The sequence below is a fragment of the Phoxinus phoxinus genome, assembly GCF_949152265.1.
Source record: "Phoxinus phoxinus genome assembly, chromosome: 19".
Taxonomy (NCBI): Eukaryota; Metazoa; Chordata; class Actinopteri; order Cypriniformes; family Leuciscidae; genus Phoxinus; species Phoxinus phoxinus.
In genome coordinates, this window is record NC_136894.1 from 18,495,014 (window position 1) to 18,515,532 (window position 20,519).

Sequence of the window (20,519 nt, forward strand, 5' to 3'; positions counted from 1 at the left end):
CGTGTTTTTTTTGTTAATGAACGAATCAGTAACCTATTTGAACGAATCGTCTGAATTAATAATTGAACTCACTCGTTAAGACAGTGGCTTGACACCATCTACTGGCTGTTTTAGTTTCATATTTAAACATATAATTTCATCGATTCTATCATTTCAGATTTCAATATTCAAAATGTTATGTTAAAAAATTAATCTCATAACATTATTTATGCAATTGTAATTGCAGTGTAAATGCATCCATGGCTCACGCATTTACAGTCAGTGTAAATAATATCTAATGCCATACCAATCACAGTTAGTTTTGTTCCGCGTTATGTGTAAGGGCGTGAAAATATAATGTCGATGTCCCTGCAATAACAGACCGGCGTTCATCTATAAATAATTAAGTCAAGAACGTTGTGCAAGTTTACTGCAACAATGGTGCCGGGAAATTTACATATTTTTGAAAATCCAGCGTTTAGTTGATCCAGATAAGCGCTCATTGTCACAGTTAAAAACACGACGGCGTTCTTCTTCCATGAGGGGTTTTGGCATCACAGCATTTGTTTCCAGGCGGACCGTTAAAGAACGCAACACACTTCTCTTGGACATCCCGTAGAATTCAACCAATCAGATGACAACTTCGAAACTTCTGATGTGTTTACAGAAAAGTGTGCCACATGCATCAAACGTCTGAGGCTGAGACTATGCGACTGCAAGCACCGTACATGTATCGTTACACCCCAAGTGTGCATGTTTGACATTTGAGACAAGAAAACTGGTAAAGATACTCGTTATGTGCGTGATACAACCAGATTTCATAATCAGTAAGGATTTAAACTTATGGTGTTTGCATTGAGTTCTGATTTTTTTTAAATAATTAATAATAAAAAGTAATATTAAAGTTAAAGTAATATTACACATCTTCAATTGTGGGTTTGTTCTTAAAATGTATGGGTCAGGCTCTGGCTTTATTTTAATGCATGAGCTGTCCTCTAACAGATGCATATAAACACATAGCTGTATCTATTATCTGTTTCCTCACATACCTTCTCCTGTGCTTTGTTCCAGGCAGCCACGGGGTCGGATTCAAATCCTTTTTGCACCAGCATTCGGATCAAATCTCTTTTTGACTTGTTCTCTGGTAAAAAATAATACAAACTTAAAACACACTGAGCACACATGACATTCATTTTTTATTGTTTCAAATTTTAATTTAAAGAGCGCTTCATTAATTTGTCCTCTGCAGTAAAGCTTACCACTTACAATGAAGTGAAAATTCAAACTTACCCACCAAAAAGACAGGAAAAATACATACAGTATATTTCAGAAGAAAATGCAGACCAAAAATATCTTAAAATCTGACAGACATTTGGATAAATATCTCACCGATTGATAGTTTTCCCTCAATCTTCTCAAGCACAAATCGTGCCTGGTTGGAGAGTTTGGCCGACTCAGCGCCCAGACTGCCCACCAGCCAGTCCTTCCTCAGTTTATAATAGTGCAAGCGCAGCTCAAAGAACTCCTTCAGGATATCCTGCACAGACTCATAGCGCTTCATACAGCCCATGTGATCAAACAGCACCTACAGACCAGAGAGAAAAAAGCATGAGGCAAAAAACAAATCATATGGTACACCTTCAGTTACCCGTTTCACAATAGACCACGGTAAATGTCTAGGCGGTTAGTATTATCACTTCACATTTTAATTATCCTTAAAACTGTGTTAGATTACTTAGGTTTGAAAAACTCACAGAAAATAGTGTCAAGTTTATCTGTTGGTATTTGCTACACTGTAAAAAGTACAAACAACTTGTAAGTACAATCAACTTGGATGTTTAAAGGTAGGGTAGGTAGGATTTATATAAAAACTTTTTACCAAATTTGATTAAACTTTCTATATATATCAATGCATAATTAAAATGTAAGTACTCTGATAAAAAGAGTATAAAAATCGAGTGACTCTAGACCGTTTAATCTTCATTAAACACAGCTCATTATTTCCATTCGGGACGAATCACAGGATTGGCTTGCGCGACTGTCACTCGACGTCGCCATGACTACCGCCGTTATTACTGGCTCGCGCACCCGTTATTAGGTGGGAGTGAATGGAATTAATGAGCTGTGTTTAATGAAGATTAAACGGTCTAGAGTCACTCGATTTTTATACTCTTTTTATCAGAGTACTTACATTTTAATTATGCATTGGTATATAAAGACAGTTTAAACAAATTTGAATAAAAGTTTTTTTTCGACAATTCTGACCTACCCTACCTTTAAGTCATTTGAAGTTAAAAATAGTTTAATCTTTTATAACATAAAAAAGTTGAAAATTGTTTAACTTATTTTGTTGAGTTAAAGATACAATATGTATTTATTTATTTTTCGCCGCTAGGGGTCGCTAACCTCTTACAATAACAAAGGCATAGGTTAATGACGCAAAATTTCCTGCGGAATCATGGAACTTGTCGTCAAGCCGATCTAATAATTTTTGGATGAGTGAATACATTGATGTTTTTGTCATAGAGTCAGAGTTCCAGATGTCATAGATCCTCTTCTTAATATCATTAATTCGTCTTTGTCTCTAGGATACGTACCAAAAACCTTTAAGCTGGCTATGATTAAACCGCTTGTTAAAAAACGCAAATTGATCCTACAGAATTAGTCAATTACAGGCCGATCTCGAATCTGCCTTTTCTGTCAAAGATACTAGAAAAAGCAGTATCCTCACAACTGTGTTCTTTTCTTGAAAGAAATTATATCTGCGAGGATTTTCAGTCCGGATTTAGACCATACCATAGTACCGAGACAGCTCTCGTTAGAGTCACAAATGATTTGCTCTTATCATCCGATCGTGGTTGTATCTCTCTATTAGTGTTACTCGATCTTAGTGCTGCATTTGACACTATTGACCACAACATTCTATTAAAGGGATAGTTCACTTTAAAGTTAAAATTCTGTCATCATTTACTCACCCTCAAGTTGTTTCAAACCTGTATTAATTTATTTCTTCTATTTTGAAGAATGTCAGTAACCAGACAGTAGTCTGTACCCATTGACTTCCATAGTATTTTTTTTTCCTACTATGGAAGTCAATGGGTACAGACTACTGTTTGGTTACTGACATTCTTCAAAATATCTTCCTTTGTGTTCAGCAGAAGAAATAAATTAATACAGGTTTGAAACAACTTGAGGGTGAGTAAATGATGACAGAATTTTAATTTTAAAGTGAACTATCCCTTTAAATAGACTCGAACATAATGTTGGCATTAGTGGAATTGCACTAGTATGGTTTAAATCATACTTATCTGACCGTTATCAGTTTGTAGCAGTAAATGAAGAGATGTCTTATCGATCACAAGTTCAGTATGGCGCACAAGGCTCAGTACCACTGCTGTTCACTCTGTACATGCTACCATTAGGAGATATCATTAGGAAACATGGAATTAGCTTTCATTGTTATGCCGATGATACTCAGCTGTATATTTCTTCAAAACCTAACGAAACCTACCAATTCACAAAATTAAAGGAAAACTCCGGTCAATTTTAACATTGAGCTCAATTTTTTGTAAATTTGGAGTGCTGTCAATACAGAGAACAACGACAAAAATCGGTGTTGATCAAGGTGTGAAACTGTTAGCTCGATTCAAGAGCTTCAGGAGGGAAGGAGCTTCGTACCATGGAGTTGCAGGTGAGGGACGACTGCAATTTGAAGACCTTGTGAAGGCCGGCCGCCTCTGCCTGTGCCAGCTTCTCCTCTGTCATGCGCACCACGAACTTCACTGTGGTGTCAGTGTGGTATTCCTTATAGTCGTTGATCAGAGGCGGAGTTTTATCTGTTCCTTGGAGCATGGGCTCAAGAACCGACTCTTTATACGCCTGAGAGAAAAAATATGTCATTTTTGGCATCACTAGCACACGGGATTCCAATAAATAGATCTAATGTCATAAAATCGAGACTTCTACCAGTGACCTTACCTGAGTCCAGGTGCGAACAGGAAGTTCAATAATCTCAATGGTATTTTTGTCCAGGACTGACACTTCTCCACTGACCAAATATTGGTTCTGTCCCAGCTCATGAATGATACCTTTAAAGTTCTTGTAGCTGGGCAGCTAAGAAAAGCATAAAGAGAGGCACAGAATGAGTAATCTTAACTTAATCTGAACATGAAATTGATGATCCCTCCATCTATCAGAAGATATGGTATATGGCAGTGATATTCAAATGGCGGACCTTAATTCTATGTGGATCGCGGGTTTACCGCCATTTAACGTTTCTATAGTTTAAAGTGAGCATCCCGTAACATCCTCTAATATTTGAATGAAGACCCAAACGCGCTTCATTCAAGCCCTTTCAACTCCTTGTATGTTGCTTTCTCCCGATAAAGTCATAAAGCGCAGCATTAAGAGCTGCAGATGACACGGTTATTTTAACAACAGCAGAAACACAGTGAGCAGAAAAATAGATACTTTTGCTAAAATGCTGCAGGAAACGAGAATTATTTTTATCTGTCATGCAGATGACTCCGACTGTTTAACTAAACCGGGTTTGGGACAAATAAGTTAATGTGTGGCACCTTTAGACGTTTTGTTTTTTCCATATTTAGCATGATTTAATTGAAAAACTATTTAGAGATGGAAAGAGAAGACAAAAAAAATCTGAAATTATTAGCTAACTTTATTTTGTACACATGATGAGAGTTTTGCTTATAAGATTATGTACGTTGGATTTTTTTTGTAGTTTATTGCTTTGAGCAAAATATAAAAATGACCCATACTTTTCTTAAGAGGTAAACCCTGCACCCCCAGTATGTTTTCTCAGTCCCAAGGCCTTCTATGTGCCATACACATAGGTGTCTAAATGATAAATGAAGAAGAAGAAGAAAAAAATCTTGATAGCCTGATAAAAACATCTGATATAACCTTTTATATTCATGTCCAGTTGGGAGAAACATTTACTTTTTGGGGTAAATATTGGTACACATTCTTAGACATCACTGCTTTGGCTCTTGGGGCCCAAGATTCTCATCTTTGATGACTATTTTGAGTGTTTAGGATTTTTTCTTTTACAAAGTACTACAGCTGCCCCTATGGAAATGTATAACTGTTCCAAAAAAGTATTGTCTGGACCTTTGCTGGGAAGGAAATATAGAGAACGGAGTTAACAGAAGACAGATAACTCCGTTCTTGTTCATGTTCATATATCATGTTTTTTTTTTGTTATTGTGCATTTGAATATCAATCAAACTGCAGCTGGGTTGTTTTGATTAAGTAATAATAACCAAAAAATGCAGGTAACTTATAAAATTAAAGTTAATTGAAAGTATTTTTTTTTCTTTGTGGCAAAAGCAGATAACTCCACATTTCATGTTTCAGAGTTAAACAAAGCCAAGTAATTGTTATGATACATAATAAAACACTTGGTTAATCTTTGTAACGTTAATCTCCTCAGCTGACATAGACACCTGTAAAACTTTGTTGTTGTGATTAACGTACACGCAATACAGTGAGCTTTTCCCTCACCACTAAACGTGCTGTTTTAGCAAGATTCCAAGATTTTCCTTTTACGTCCCGAAGAAAATATCAAGTTCGTTGAAATCCATCCTCGTTCACTTAAGTCAGCTTTGACGAAACTCCTCTCAGCTAGCACGTCTTTTCAAAGTGACTAGCAGCCTTGTCACCTGACCTGAATACTGTGCACTGATTTGCTAAAACAGACTTTTCGGTATTGTCGTTTCTGCTGTAAAACATGAACTAGCGATGCCTTGACAGTGGAAAATACCGGCTTTTGTGACAAAGGGTTCAGTCAATCTTGTCAGGCGTCTATTTCAGCTGATAAAAGTTACGTGAGGATGTGGAGAGTGTCAAAATAAAGGTACCGTATATACATTTTATGTGTGGCATCGATGCATCGTATCGTTAGACATTTGATTGATGTATTGTTACACCCCTAATAAGCAGTAGTGGCAGCAGTGTATCACTGTAGCTAGACTCAAGACACAAACATGCTCCAAAAATGGAAAACACTGGTCCCTTCACTTTTTTTTTCTTTGGTTATTCTATCATAGCGTAACATGGATGAATGGCACTTGCAGTTCACCTCAAAATTAAAGGGATACTTCACCTCTGGAAAGATTAATGTGTATTTAAAATGGGTCATTTATGTAGTAGAAATGTGAAATTATTTTTGAATTTGGAGCCTTCTAGACTGAGAAAAGCCAGAAAATGTAATGAAAGACAACAACTCCCAGAATGCAGAACCTGAATAAGAGAATAACCTCCACAGAATAAGAACCTGTTAGCTTAGCTTCCAAATAAAAGATGGCTGACACTATTTGTACATTCTGTGAGTGAGATCTATGGGCGGGTTGAATACATGCGGATGTAGCGCCTTCTACTGGCTGTAGTTTTTAGCCTCCCATGACGCAAAATTACGATTTTTTACGATAATTTATCATAACAAAAATAAATTAAAAATAAAAATAAAAAAATAAAAGCGGAAGCCTTACACATACAAATCACATATGGCCACTCCTGCTCTTAAGTTAAAATTATAGTGGATACTGTGATAAGTTTCAGTGAAAATCATTATATGAAAATTTGATGCTGTCACATTACTATTAAACATGCATCAGTAAAAAAGTGAGGATAAGGTATTACCATGGGGAGAGGGTCCTGGTGGTTGAGCATACGGCTGATGTTGTTGACAATCTCTCGCGGGTCATAGTTTGGGATCTTGCATGCCCAGCCAGTCCCGATACCCTCAGCTCCGTTTACCAGTACCAAGGGAATTATGGGTATGTACCACTCTGGCTCCACCTTCTGGTTGTCATCAAACAAAAACTTCAGCAGGCTGGAGTCCACAGCAGGAAACAGCAGTTTGGCCAATGGACTGTGTGAAAAAAAATTTGTAGAATTTTGGTGAATTTGAAGATCTAGGGCCCTATCTTGCACCCAGCGCAATTGACTTTGTACACCGACGCATGTATCATTCCTATTCTGCACCCACGCACAGCGGACTTTTCCCTCCATAGACGCACATCGGTAAATTAGGGAATGAACTTGCGCGTTTGCGGCGGGCGGTTCGGCGAAAAGAGGAGGCGTGTTCCTGGCACAAAAGTTCCGTGGAGCTTTTTTTCAGTTTTAGAAAGCAATTCCGCCACTGACCAGGAAAAACCCAGCCTAAAGACAGTGGCGCGTTGCGTGTTAGTCATATGGTATTTTCAGGGCGCATGCTTGGCCATAATGTAGCGTGTTAACGCGCATACACTTTGATTCTCTAATATAAACAGACGCAGCAGTTTTCATTTTTGCAAACCATACATTATTACAAGGAAAAATATTAACACACGAGGGAAATCATTGTTGTGTCCGTGAAGATGTGGAAAAAAATCTATCTAGATTTTTTAAAAAAAATCTAGATTAGGCTACACATTTACAAAAATTATACGCCTGTTTAACCGAAGCTAATTTGGGTGGGTTTCTCCCATCATCCCCAATGTCACTTCTCTGTGTTTTACGGCCCTGACGAGAATGTCGGTCTCCTCGGCTGTGAATCGCTCCTGGCGTGCACCTGGCAAATAATAGCTCTATGTTCCTCAGCAGACATTCAAACTGATTTTTTGAATATAATATTTATGAACATCGACCTGAAGAATGATGCTATATCAGATGCAGGTAATGCACTCGTTTAGTCGATCTCTCTCTCATAATACCATAATACTCTACATAATACAACAAATACGACTCAACGTTCCTTTGTAACTAACTAGGTCTAAAGTGACATTTTAGAATTAGAAATGGAGGCTTGGGCTCAACTGTCAAATTGTCAATTTGAGATTTAAATCCGTCGCGGAAGTAAGTAGTTGTGCACAAGAGAGGTTTTTTTAAAGACACTCCGTTGTTGTTTCTTATTTATTTACTCCCTTGTGCCGTCGAACTGTTGTATAAACGCAATATCACACTCGTAGCCTTGTGATATGGCTGTATATAAGCACGCTATGATTACCTACGGCCGAATTGCAGCCGTGCTGATATACAGCCATATCGCACTGCTACTCGCGTGATATTGCTCATGTATTTACTATATTTGTTTTCATAGCCTTCAAATTGCACATTGTTTGGAGTACAATCCATTTTTTTGGAGTACCATCAAATTTTTATTAACTGGATTTTTTCATCTGATTAATCAAATAAATAATTGACAGAAAAATCAATTATCAAAATATACATTAATTGCAGCCCTAAAAAGCATCATCATGAAGATCTCAACATTTCTAAAATCTAATCATTATTAGAAATGCTCTATTATACATGGTCTAAGCACTCACTTAAAAAATTATTAAATCAAAACAAATAAAATCTTACCTAAGCATAGTGAAGATGTAACGAGGGCTGGCAGCATCTTTACCGCCATTGATACGGGTACCAAACTGGCCAAGAGGCTGAAGGATGTTGACATTGTTGCTGCCCACAAAGTTCTGGGCCAAATTCACGATAGTCATCATCAGGGCTTGCTGCATAAAAGACAACATTTCTTGTCAAAAAAAAATATTTAATTCGGTTCAATTTCAGATTTATTTCAATAAATAAGTGTAGACTTGATGCCTGGTCATTTTCAACATTATAATATCTTGATTTTTTCTTTTTTTGTAAATAAGCAATTCATGTTTTAAAATACATATTTCAAGGCTAACGCATATGAATCACATTTTAATCAATGCATCAAGAAAACCAGTAAATCAAAGTAATAATGACCAAGAACAAATTAAAGATTAAAATTAGAAATTCAAATAAATGTTTGCTACTAACTTCACCGTGATGGTATGCAGACATCTCAGCCACAGATCCGGCCAGCTGGGCCACCTTAACCTCCCTTTTATCATTCCTCTTCAAACAGGTGAACAACACCTTCCTCTGACCTGGCTTTAGACCTGCATCCAGCAGATGAAAGTAGACTTGAAGTTTAGAAGCCCAGTTAAATTACAGGCAAGCAGCATTTGGAAATTTCACATCTACATTATTACTTCGGTCAAACATAATCAGAACTGCAATTATTCCACACACACAAAAACAACAACATTTATTTACTCAGCTAAGAAGAGAAATCCAGAGTTTAACATGTTAAAAACGTAAATCAAGATGCATACCATCAACAAGTGATGGAATCGAACGCTCATTGTCAGAATTGGAGAAGAGGATGAGTTCTTTATTGATGAAGTCATTGTAAGACAGGTGCCGTGTTGTTGTGCCGTACAGGTATTGCTGTGAAAAGAAAACAAAGATGAATGAAAGATCAGAAAATTATTTTTTAACAGTAGTGAGTTTCAAACAGCTTATGTAGTTAGTAGGGATGGGGATGCATAATGCGTAAAATGTGTATTATCAGATGTAGGTAGTAGTGAACTATATTTAATCCGTTGCGTGTACTTTTTTTTTGAAAATTTGCACATTTAGATTTAAATGTGGGTTGTTTTATTTTAACTTGAGTACATTTCAATTGAAAAAAAAATTTACTTTTACTTCGTTACGCTGGGCCACATTCCTCTCGTTACTTTATTTTAATGCAATTCCTGTTACGTTTATTCCAAGAACGCAGTCTCCTTTTTCTGGGACATTCACAAATTAATCATGATCAAACAAGTTGGAAAAACTGTCTAAATTGGTTCATGAATCAGTTTGAATTATTTGTTCAGTTCCCTGTACGTTCTGAATCATCTGAAGTGATTTCTCACTTGGAGTCGTGGACATTTTACATTTATTCATGACGCTTTTATCCAAAGGTACACATTCTCAGTTCTTGCTTTCCCTGGGAATGGAACCCATGATCTTGGTGTTGCAAGCGCCAACGCTCTACTGTTTGAGCTACAGGAAAGCTACAGGACATATACAGTCAATTGAAAGCAAATCTGCCGATGCATCCAATTGTTTGCCAGTGATGAAGATCTTTATTAGTTGAACATTTACCTGTCTGTGAACGATTCCACAGCTACATACAATTTCATTTTATACAGATTTTTTTTTTACAACCAAACAATTACGCTAAAAGCACACAATTACCATTACTACAAAGTATGACATTACCAGTTTTTTTGGACATACCTTAATTTATAGATTAAATAAGCATCCATTGTGCCCAGAGTATGAAATGAACACCCAGAAATATACATTTGATTACATTTTGGAGAACAGACGAAAGAAGATCAATGTGCATTTGTGCATTTGATCGCTGTTTGTGTTCAGATGTTCAGTAGGGTCATGAGCGCAAGCACATAAGAAGAGTTTTCACACTTTTTTTTCTCAGTATCTGTGTCAGATTTGCTGTATAGTATATAGTATAGTATATATCGCTTTATGTGAGTGTAATTTTTTATGTAAGGTTTTGTTCAATTGTTAATCTGGTGTAGTGACAAGTCTAATTAATTAACGGAATGCATAGCTGATATAAAATTTTGGATGACGAGTAATTTCCTATTAAGTTGCGTTCACTCTACAAGCGACACGTTACCATTCATTTCAATGGGGAGCGGGCGTTTTCCGGCGTGGGGCGTGTCTGGCGACGCGACAAAGTTGAGATCTTTTTAACTTTATGCAAATGAAGAGTGACTTTCGGGAGCGACAACCAATAGGAGTGAAGTCAGTGGAGCGTGCGTGATCATCCGTCACTCTCTGACAAAGGCAAGTTGAACGAGAAGCTAATTTTAGCAGTCAGAAACTGTCCTATAAGTTGTGATATATCTCCGTGTACATACAGTTAAATAGCAATTAAATAGCCGCGATGGCAAAAAGCACTCACAGTTTCTCGTTCATCTTTAATATTATGCATGTTATACTGATTCCATTTATATTTAGAATTTTCCTTCCAAAATCTTTGTAGTGGCAAGAAAACAGATTTGTTGTCTACAACATGGAGAAACATCCGTGAATGTCACTCACAAACATTACTAGGCAACCAGTAGCGGGAACGCCCACTAGCGACCTAACCGCCACCCACTGGCGACCTGCAGCGACAAAGTCGCTTGTAGTGTGAACGTAGCTTTACTTATTCTATAAAAAAAAGAGTTTCTAATGATTGGACCAAAATCCTCCGCACATACTAACCTAGAATACTGTCTAACACTTGATGGCTGCTCTCTCAAGTCTTCGTCGTCGGTTAGGAACCTGGATGTGGTCTTTGATACCAATCTTTCATTTGAAAACCACGTTTATAGTATCTGTAAAACGTACTCGGTTACTAACGTAACCTCGGTTCTCTCTAGGAGAGGGAACGAGTACTGCGTCGAAGCGACGCTACGGGAAAGATATTTCTTTTTCGAGATTGAAGCCTAAAAATTAATCCTTAATTTTGTAAAATATGTAAAACGCTTTTCTGTAGCATACAACCTTAGGCGGAGCAAATCGCGCGCCCATTGGCTGCTCCGCCAGAAAAGCACAGCCTATGCGAGGCCAGTGACGCCGACCAATGAGGGCGCCTCGCGCCCTCTGCGTCATCTCCCGCCGAAACGGGCGTGGTCTAGGCCTATAAATACGAGCATAGCTGTCTCCACTCTGATTTTCGTCACTGAAGCGACACAGTGTGGGCACGCACGGCCTGAGACGCAGTACCCGTTCCCTCTCCTAGAGAGAACCGAGGTTACGTGAGTAACCGAGTACGTTCTCTTACGTAGAGTTCTCTCCTACTGCGTCGAAGCGGCGCTACGGGAACCCTTGTAACACGCCGTGCGTGCTCTTGGACCGACACAGACACCCGAGGGCGCTCGCGCCCTGGTATACAAGCGCCTACACCAAGAATGTATAGGGAGAGCGGCTAAAAATTAGCATCATCCCTTTATAGTAGTGCCTCTAAGGGCATAATAACATATATATGTAATAATAGATATATATGAGGGGTAATAGCATGCTCATGGGACACATTGTCAGTGAGTGATGCTTAAAACATAGGAGTGACCTGGGGCCTCATTTATAAAACTGTGCGTAGGATCCTTACCAAAAGAGTACGTGCGCCCAAAAGCCAAAAATGGCGTGCGTAAAAAAATATTCAGACTTATAAAACCGTGCGTACGCCAGAACCTGCGCAGAATTCACTTTATAAATCCCACTCAGCGGAAGATTGTGCGCACATGCGTCTCCTCCCCGAAATAACCATATATGGAGCTTACAACGCCTAGTTTTACTATGCATATCCTCATCTGCATATCATTTGCATATGATTATTCATCCACGTGATAACAGGTTTAACGGTACAAGACATTAGGAAAATATGAAATACGGATGTGCCGTCACATTACATGAATAAAAATAATTTAGTAGCCTATCCTTGCCTTGTTTTTGAATAAATAAATCAAATAGTGTTAAATACATTTCAGAGAAAGTTTTTCTCAATCTTTTCCTCTGGCCAAATAGTATTTTTAATTGATTTATATTTTTAATGGAAACAGATAGACCTTGTTGTGCATTATGTTTGCACAATCTGCTATTATCATGATAAACAATTATCTCTGTAGTTAAAACATTAAAACACAGCATGCCAAAGGAAAAGTGTTCAAAAGCATTGCATCCACAACAAATATTTATAGGCTATTTATTGAATATATATATATATATTTTTTTTTTTCAGTAAATGTCATGTAGTTTAAGTGTTTAACTCTATTAATTAGAAAATTAGAATGGCATATTTAATCTAAATGTTTATATCAGAAATAAAACATAGTTTAAATCATTATTTTATTTAAACTGTTACTGTGAACATGCACTGTAGCCTATTTATGATTAGGACTCATAATGAAGATTTACAGTTTTACTTCATCTGCCGTTAGATATATGCGTCAGTTTCACTAAACGGCCCAACGCGCTCGCTGGCGCGGACATTTAAGGTGTGGATATCATAGACAGTATATAAACTGTGGATATTTGCTTCAAGTGATAGGCTTGGTGAGTGAAATTATTTTTGCATTATATTTCTGTAAATGTATAATTTTATTTCGATTTTCTGTCTAAAAGTGACCAAAAAGACATTTAACTCCAGCTCACCATCGGTGTCGCCAAACTGCTCCGTCTCCAAAACGTTCGTACGCATGGGTCAGAGTTTGCGTGTAGGTGCGCTCAAGTTTGTTTTTATAAATCACAACTTATGCGTCGGAAATGGCGTACGCCTCTTTCAGGGCCTGTTTTGTGCGTACGCAGCGGTTATAAATGAGGCCCCTGGGCCGCAGCGCGGAGCAGGAACACTATACATAGTCTTCTAGACCGAGAGCAGTTTAGCCTGCAACGCAGGAACCTCTAGGTTATAGAACCTTATAAATGTAGACGGGGAGGCCCAGCCTGCCGCCATACAGATATCTTGTAACGAGATTCCGCTTATACCAAGCCCACGAAGAGGCCATGCCTCTCGTAGAATGTGCTCTAATGCCCAGAGGGCATTCCAAACCTCTAGATGCGTAGGCTAGCGCAATGGCGTCCACTACCCATCGAGATAGACTCTGTTTCGTCGCAGCTCGCCCTTTAGAGCGCCCACTGAACGAAACAAAGAGCTGCTCCGACTGTCGAAAAACAGCGGAGCGGGACACATAAGCTCTTAATGCCCTGACCGGGCAAAGGGAGCTATTTCCGTCCTCAGAGGCCGGCAGAGCCGACAGGGAGATGACCTGAGCCCTGAACGGTGTGTTGAGGGACTTAGGTACGTACCCATGCTTCGGTTTCAACACGACTACAGAGTCGTTGGGCCCGAACTCCATGCAAGAGGCTCTAACTGAGAGCGCTTGCAAATCCCCTACACGCTTCACTGAAGCGAGAGCCAAAAGAAACACGGTCTTGAAAGACAGGTGCTTCATGTCAACTGAGTGAATAGGCTCGAAAGGGGCCCCTTTCATAGCGTTCAACACCGTAGAAAGGTCCCAAACGGGGACTGAAGAAGGCCTCGGAGGATTTAGCCTCCTGGCTCCTCTAAGGAAACGGACCACCAGGTCGTTTCTGCCCAGTGAATGGCCAAGCGTTGGATTAACGAACGCTGATATGGCTGCCACATAGACTTTGAGCGTGGATGGGGTTCCCCCCTTATCCAATAGCTCCTTCAGGAAGGAGAGAATCTCCGTTTCCCCGCACTGAAGTGGTGACAGACCTCGGTCTGAACACCAACCAGAGAACACCGACCATTTGGAAGCGTAGAGCCGTCTAGTAGACGGGGCCCTAGCCTGCTCGATCGTGTCTAACACTCCTCTAGGGAGGTTAGTGGGTACCCGTTTATGGCCTACACATGTAGGGACCATAGATCCGGGTGAGGATGCAAAATCGAGCCCATGGCCTGCGAGAGGAGGTCCCTCCTAACTGGGATCGGCCACGGGGCAGTACTCTTCAGCCGCATCAAAACTGGGAACCAAGGTTGATTCGTCCAATATGGTGCGACAAGAAGCACTGAGCATCCGCTTTCCCTGATCCGCTCCAGCACTTGAGGCAGGAATGAGACAGGTGGAAAAGCATAGAGCGGACGGCGGGGCCAGACACTGGCCAGCGCGTTCGTGCTCTTTGAGAAGAATTCCGGGCAGTGAGAGTTTTCCTGGTTTGCAAACAGGTCTATTTCCGCTCTGCCAAACGTTTTCCACAACAGACGCACTGTCTGTGTGTGTAGAGACCACTCTCCCGTCGGAACGTTGTTCCGTGAGAGTCTGTCTGGTCCTACGTTCAGATGACCAGGCACATGCATTGCTCTCAGCGAGCGCAGGTTGTGCTGGGCCCATACCAGTATGCGTTCCGTCAACCTAAAGAGGTTCCGGGATCTCACGCCACCCTGGCTACTACCGACGTGTTGTCCGAACGGACCAGGACGTGGTGTCCCTTTATCCGAGGACGAAAACGCCTCAGCGCTAAGTCCACTGCCATCATTTCTAGGCAGTTTATGTGCGGTAGTTCGACTCGTTCCGCCCACTGGCCAAAGAACGGTCTGCCTTCGAGCAGTGCTCCCCAGCCTGAGGTGGACGCGTCCTCCACCACCTTCAGGCTCGAGGAAGTCCCCAGGCTTACACCTGACTGGTACCAGTCTGACGCTCTCCATGGTGTCAGGGCTGAAATGCATTCCTGATTGACCTTGAGGCGATAACGACCGTGAACCCATGCTCGGCGCGGTGCGCGCGCTTTCAGCCAGAACTGCAGTGGGCGCATGCGCAGCAGGCCCAACTGTAGAGCTGCCGAGGCTGAGGCCATGAGGCCTAGCATTTTTTTAAAATCTCCTGAGCGGCACTATATGACCGCTGCGGAAGGATTTCGCCATCTGCAGGGTATTTCGCCTGCGCTGTGATGACAGCCGTGTTGTCATAGACAGCGAGTTCAGTTCCAGTCCCAAAAGGAGATCCTTTGTCTGGGAAACAGTGAACTTTTTTCTCCCAATTGACTCTCAGACCTAAGTGCTCGAGGTGATCGAGTATTAGGGTCTTGTGGCGAATGAGTTCTGAAGGCGATTGAGCTAGAATCAGCCAATCGTCCAAATAATTCAGAATTCGAATGCCTCGGAGTCTCAGGGGTGCCAGCGCCGCGTCCATGCACACTGTAAATGTACGAGGTGCTAGAGACATGCCGAATGGCAGGACTGTGTACTGATATGCCCGGCCCTCGAAGGCGAATCTCAAAAATCGCCTGTGACGTGACGCAATTTGTATGTGAAAATACGCGTCTTTCAGATCTATTGCCATAAACCAGTCTCCTCGGCGAATCTGCGCGAGGATTTTTCTGGTCGTGAGCATTCTGAACTTTCGCTTTGTTAGCGCTTTGTTCAGACGCCTCAGATCTAAAATGGGTCTGAGACCCCGTCTTTCTTCGGTACCAGGAAATATCTGCTGTACAAACCCCCTTCGCTCTGAGCTTGAGATAAAGGCACTATGGCCCCTTTGCTCAATAGCTTCGCTATTTCGGCTCGAAGTAGATGTGCTACTTCTGTTTTTACCGTGGTTTCGACTCTCTCCGTGTGACGGGGAGGGCGTCGATAAAACTGTAGCGAATAGCCTCTTTTATAGTCTCTAGCACCCATTCTGAGACCCCAGGAAGTCTTTCCCATGCATCTGCACGCGTGACTAGGGGTTGAATGTAATCTGGGCCCTGGTCGCGAAATGGCGGCAACACGAGAGCAACCGTGTGCTGTAACATGGACGCCGTGGCGTCTGAGGCGGGGGGCATGCTTAACACAGTGTGCATCCCGCGCGCGCTCGACTCTCTGAGTTGAGAGAGAGAGCGCGCGGGGCGAGCCCCGTAGGGCTCGTTATATTTGTGAATAAATGTGGGCGCGTGGTAGCGGGCACATTTATAACACCGGGAATACTGTGTTTGTGAACTGACTGACCGTTCGTTGGTTTCGTTTTTACAGAAACCGCGGAACGTGCAGTGTGTAGTGGTTGTGGGCACTGGACAGTGGGCACGCTCACTACATGTAAAGCACAATCGACATGAGTCGATTTTATGTGTGCAGACCCTGTGTTGTACGGGGCTGTGCTTGCACGGGTTGAAAAACCGGGCTCTGGTCGTGAAATGGCGGCGACACGAGAGCAGTCGTGTGCTGTAACATGGGCGCCATTGCAGCGTATGATGCGGGGGGCGCGCTTAATCGAGCGGGCAGCCCGCACGCGCGCTCAGCTCTCTCAGCTGAGAGAGAGAGCGCGCGGTGCGAGCCCCGTACGGCATGTTTGAGAATAAATGTGGGTGCGTGACTACATTTATAGCACTGGGGAGTACTGTCTATTAGAACTGACTGACCGTGCATCGGTTTCGTTTCATAGAAACCGTGTGACATGTAGCTTGTAGTGATTGTGGGCACTTGAAAGCGGGCACGCTCACTACATATAATGCACAATCGACGTTGAGTCGATTTTATGTGTGCAAGCCCTGTATTGTGTGGGGCTGTGCTTGTGTGTACGAATGGGCACTCGGTCGTGGGCATACAGTTACACACATTACATCATCGGCCGTGGCCGGGACACCGTGTAGCACAGAGAGTAGGGCTGCACGATATGAGGAAAAGCTGCGATGTGCGATAACATTGTTTAATATTGCGATGACGATATGACTTGCGATAAATGTGATTGTTAATACTGTTCCCATGTCTTAGTGCTTTAATAGGTTCTTTGCGTGATAGGTCAAACGTTTATTACCTGCCTGGTTCAGAATACACGATTTTAGTGCGATTTTGGCACGATCCGTTTGACGTATGGGTGTCGTGGAGATTCGTAATAATGACAACGGGCGTCGGGACGCAAGATTCGATCGTTTCATCTCGTATAGTGTTTCATAGTGGGCGACAACCTACGTCGCGTCTGCAATGCTTCACGAATCACGACAGAAAGACTATAGCATGTTTAATTCTTTAACGGTCCTCGACGACGGGTTGAATATGTGAGCGAGGCGAGACGTGAGTGAGTGCAACAGTGAGTGTGTGTGTGCGCCAGTGAGCGTGTGAGCGTATGTGTGTGTGTGTGCGTGCGTGCGTGAGTAAGCGAGTGAGTGAGCGAGGGACAGTGAGTATGTGTGTTTGTGTGTCTGTGCGTGCGAGTGAATGTTTGCGAGTGAATGTGTGTGTAACGGCACGCGATGACTGGTTTGGAAAGCAACGTGTTGTCTGACATGTTTCTTGTCCACGACAAGATTTTAGGAGTCAAAAACGTGTAAGTTAGTGCTAATCTGAACCAGGCATTATTCATCGTGTCAGGCTGTCTGTTGCGATGTGTTCATCGCGGGAGTTCATATCGCGATGACGATGAAAATTCGATGTATCGTTCAGCCCTAACAGAGAGTACTGTCTATCAGAACCGACTGACCGTGCATTCGTTTCGTTTTTACAGAAACCACGGGACATGCAGTGTGTAGTGATTGTGGGCACTGAAAAGCGGGCACGTTCACTAACTTACATGTGATGCACAACCGACATGAGTCGATTTTATGTGTGCAAGCCCTGTATTGTGTAGGGCTGTGCTTGTGTGTACGAATGGGCACTGGGTCGTGGGCATTACGGATACACACATCACACCAGAAAATACATTTTCAGATTTACCTGGGGCGTCGTGAAAACGGCGTTTGTGTGCAGGCAAACGGGCATTGATGCCGATTTGGTGACTGCAAAATACACTGGCACGGTCGCGTATGTTGGGACTGTGCGAGCGAGACATTTTAGTGAAATCCGGCCGCGGCGGGATTTTAACACTGTAGCTTTCCTCGAAGCAGAAGTGCGCATCCTGGCTGAAAACGGGGCTTTCCGGGACTCGAAAAAGGCGCGGGTCGTGAGGACGGTAACGTACGTTACTCTGCAGAAAAGCAGCCATCCAGCCGGTAAGCGCATCGATGCTGGTCTTTCTCCGTCGACGCTCGCGAGCGGCGGGGGAGGGGAGATCCTCGGAGCTCGCCCAATCCTCGCTACCCGAAGCGAGGAGAGAACAGCAGTCGTCCTCCACAGACGCGGCTTCACCTTCCTCGTCCATGACGGACGCGGCGGCCCTTGTCCGTCGGTCAGAGAGTCCAGCGAAGCGGGCGGAGAAGCTGGCGGCAGCAGCGGCGAGCACCTCGTGGTGGAGGGAGGTTCCGGGCTCCGCTGAGCACGGCGCTTTTCACGGCGCGGCACTACAGCAGGCGGAAAGATGCAGCTTCAGTAAATGAACCCCAGGCGAGTCCGCAGAGTCACCGTAGGCATCAAATCACAGTGATGGCAGCCGCCATCGACGAGAGCTGAAGCTGCATGATCCTCACAGGCAGGAAACACAAGCACGTGGTCCCCGTCGCTGAGCGGGGCTCTACACGAGCCACAGGAGGTGCGAGGCATCTTGAAAAAGACGCTCTGCTCTTTTAGTGGTGGAAAAACTGTGTGACGCGACGGCGAACACACACACAAAACACACACACATAATGTAAAGGATATTCCACGCCGGAGAAGCGCAGCAGGGAACGGCGACTGAAGGCGGCGATGACACGCGGCTTCAGGTAAGAGGCGCGTCCTGCTGAGGTGCTTGTTCCAAACGGCTGTGGTGGCTCGAATCCGGTCCTACGATGCGTGTAGCTTCGTGAAGAATAGAAAATCAGAGTGGAGACAGCTATGCTCGTATTTATAGGCCTAGACCACGCCCGTTTCGGCGGGAGATGACGCAGAGGGCGCGAGGCACCCTCATTGGTCGGCGTCACTGGCCTCGCATAGGCTGTGCTTTTCTGGCGGAGCAGCCAATGGGCGCGCGATTTGCTCCGCCTAAGGTTGTATGCTACAGAAAAGCGTTTTACATATTTTACAAAATTAAGGATTAATTTTTAGGCTTCAATCTCGAAAAAGAAATATCTTTCCCGTAGCGTCGCTTCGACGCAGTAGGAGAGAATTCTACGTAAGAGAACTGCATTCTTCCATCTTAAAAATATATCTAAATTACGACATATGCTTTCAATGAAAAATGCGGAACAGTTAGTTAATGCGTTCATGACCTCAATGCTAGATTATTGTAATGCTCTTATGGGTGGTTGCCCTGCACGCATAATAAACAAAATACAGCTAGTCCAAAACGCAGCAGTTAGAGTTCTTACTAGAACTAGGAAGTATGACCATATTAGCCCCGTTCGGTCAACACTGCATTGGCTCCCTATTAAACATAAATACATTTAAAATGTATACATTTTAAAATACTGCTGATTACTTACAAAGCACTAAATGGTTTAGCTCCGCAGTACTTGAGCGAGCTGTTAACGCATTATAGTCCTTCACGTCTATTGCAATCTCAAAATTCTGGCCAGTTGATAATACCTAGAATATCAAAAATCGACTGCTGGCGGTAGATCCTTTTCCTATTTAGCACCAAAACTCTGAAACAATCTCCCTTAATATTGTCCGGGAAGCAGACACACTCTGCCAGTTTAAATCTAGACTAAAAACACATCTTTTTTAAAATTAGACATTCCTATTATTCAAATCAGTAAAATTATTATTAGGCTGCATAAATTAGGTCAGCTGGAACCAGGAACACTTCCTATAACACCCGATGGCTGCTCGATTATGGAAAAAATCATAATCACGATTATTATATATATATATCAGTATTTAAATTACAACAAACTCGTCTCCATACCGGCATGACTCCGATCTTCAACCAGATGGAACTGGATAATATTCTGATTGTTCCAATCCAATCTGACTTCTGACCTATAATGCTGCCTGAATAATAATCATTCACTGTCCGTTTGTTGGCCAGAGGAGAACTGGCCCCCAGACTGAGCCTGGTTTCTCCCAAGGTTTTTTTCTCCATTCTGCCACTGTTGCCTTTGTCACCTTTTTTCACCTTTGTTGCCATTGGCTTTTGGCTTGCTTGGATGGGGACATTAAATGTAACATTTAATTTAATATTCAACAATAATATTGATCTGCCTGCATTGACACCATTATATGAGAACTGAACTGAGCTGGACAATGACATCACAGTTTTCTCCAGAGCGGCTATATATATAAAATAACTAAATTAATAAAAATTTTAACAACAAAAATTAAACATCACTGAACTTACTTAAGCTGGACTGTGATGCAATTTTCTTCTGGAAACAAA

General features: G+C 42.2%; 1 protein-coding gene across 4 annotated transcripts in view; it reads right to left on the minus strand.

The window, feature by feature from the left end:
• Nucleotides 1-20,519, minus strand: part of top2b (DNA topoisomerase II beta) — a 51,962-nt gene that overhangs the window by 11,169 nt on the left and 20,274 nt on the right. For all 4 annotated transcript variants that reach the window (XM_079590172.1, XM_079590170.1, XM_079590171.1 and 1 more), the window contains exons 18-25: nt 9,129-9,243; nt 8,791-8,912; nt 8,347-8,495; nt 6,640-6,871; nt 3,958-4,092; nt 3,658-3,858; nt 1,369-1,564; nt 1,029-1,120 (exon numbers count right to left, since the gene is read on the minus strand). In XM_079590172.1, coding sequence (XP_079446298.1) covers nt 1,029-1,120; nt 1,369-1,564; nt 3,658-3,858; nt 3,958-4,092; nt 6,640-6,871; nt 8,347-8,495; nt 8,791-8,912; nt 9,129-9,243 — 1,242 coding nt within the window. The remainder of the gene's footprint in view (nt 1-1,028; nt 1,121-1,368; nt 1,565-3,657; nt 3,859-3,957; nt 4,093-6,639; nt 6,872-8,346; nt 8,496-8,790; nt 8,913-9,128; nt 9,244-20,519) is intronic.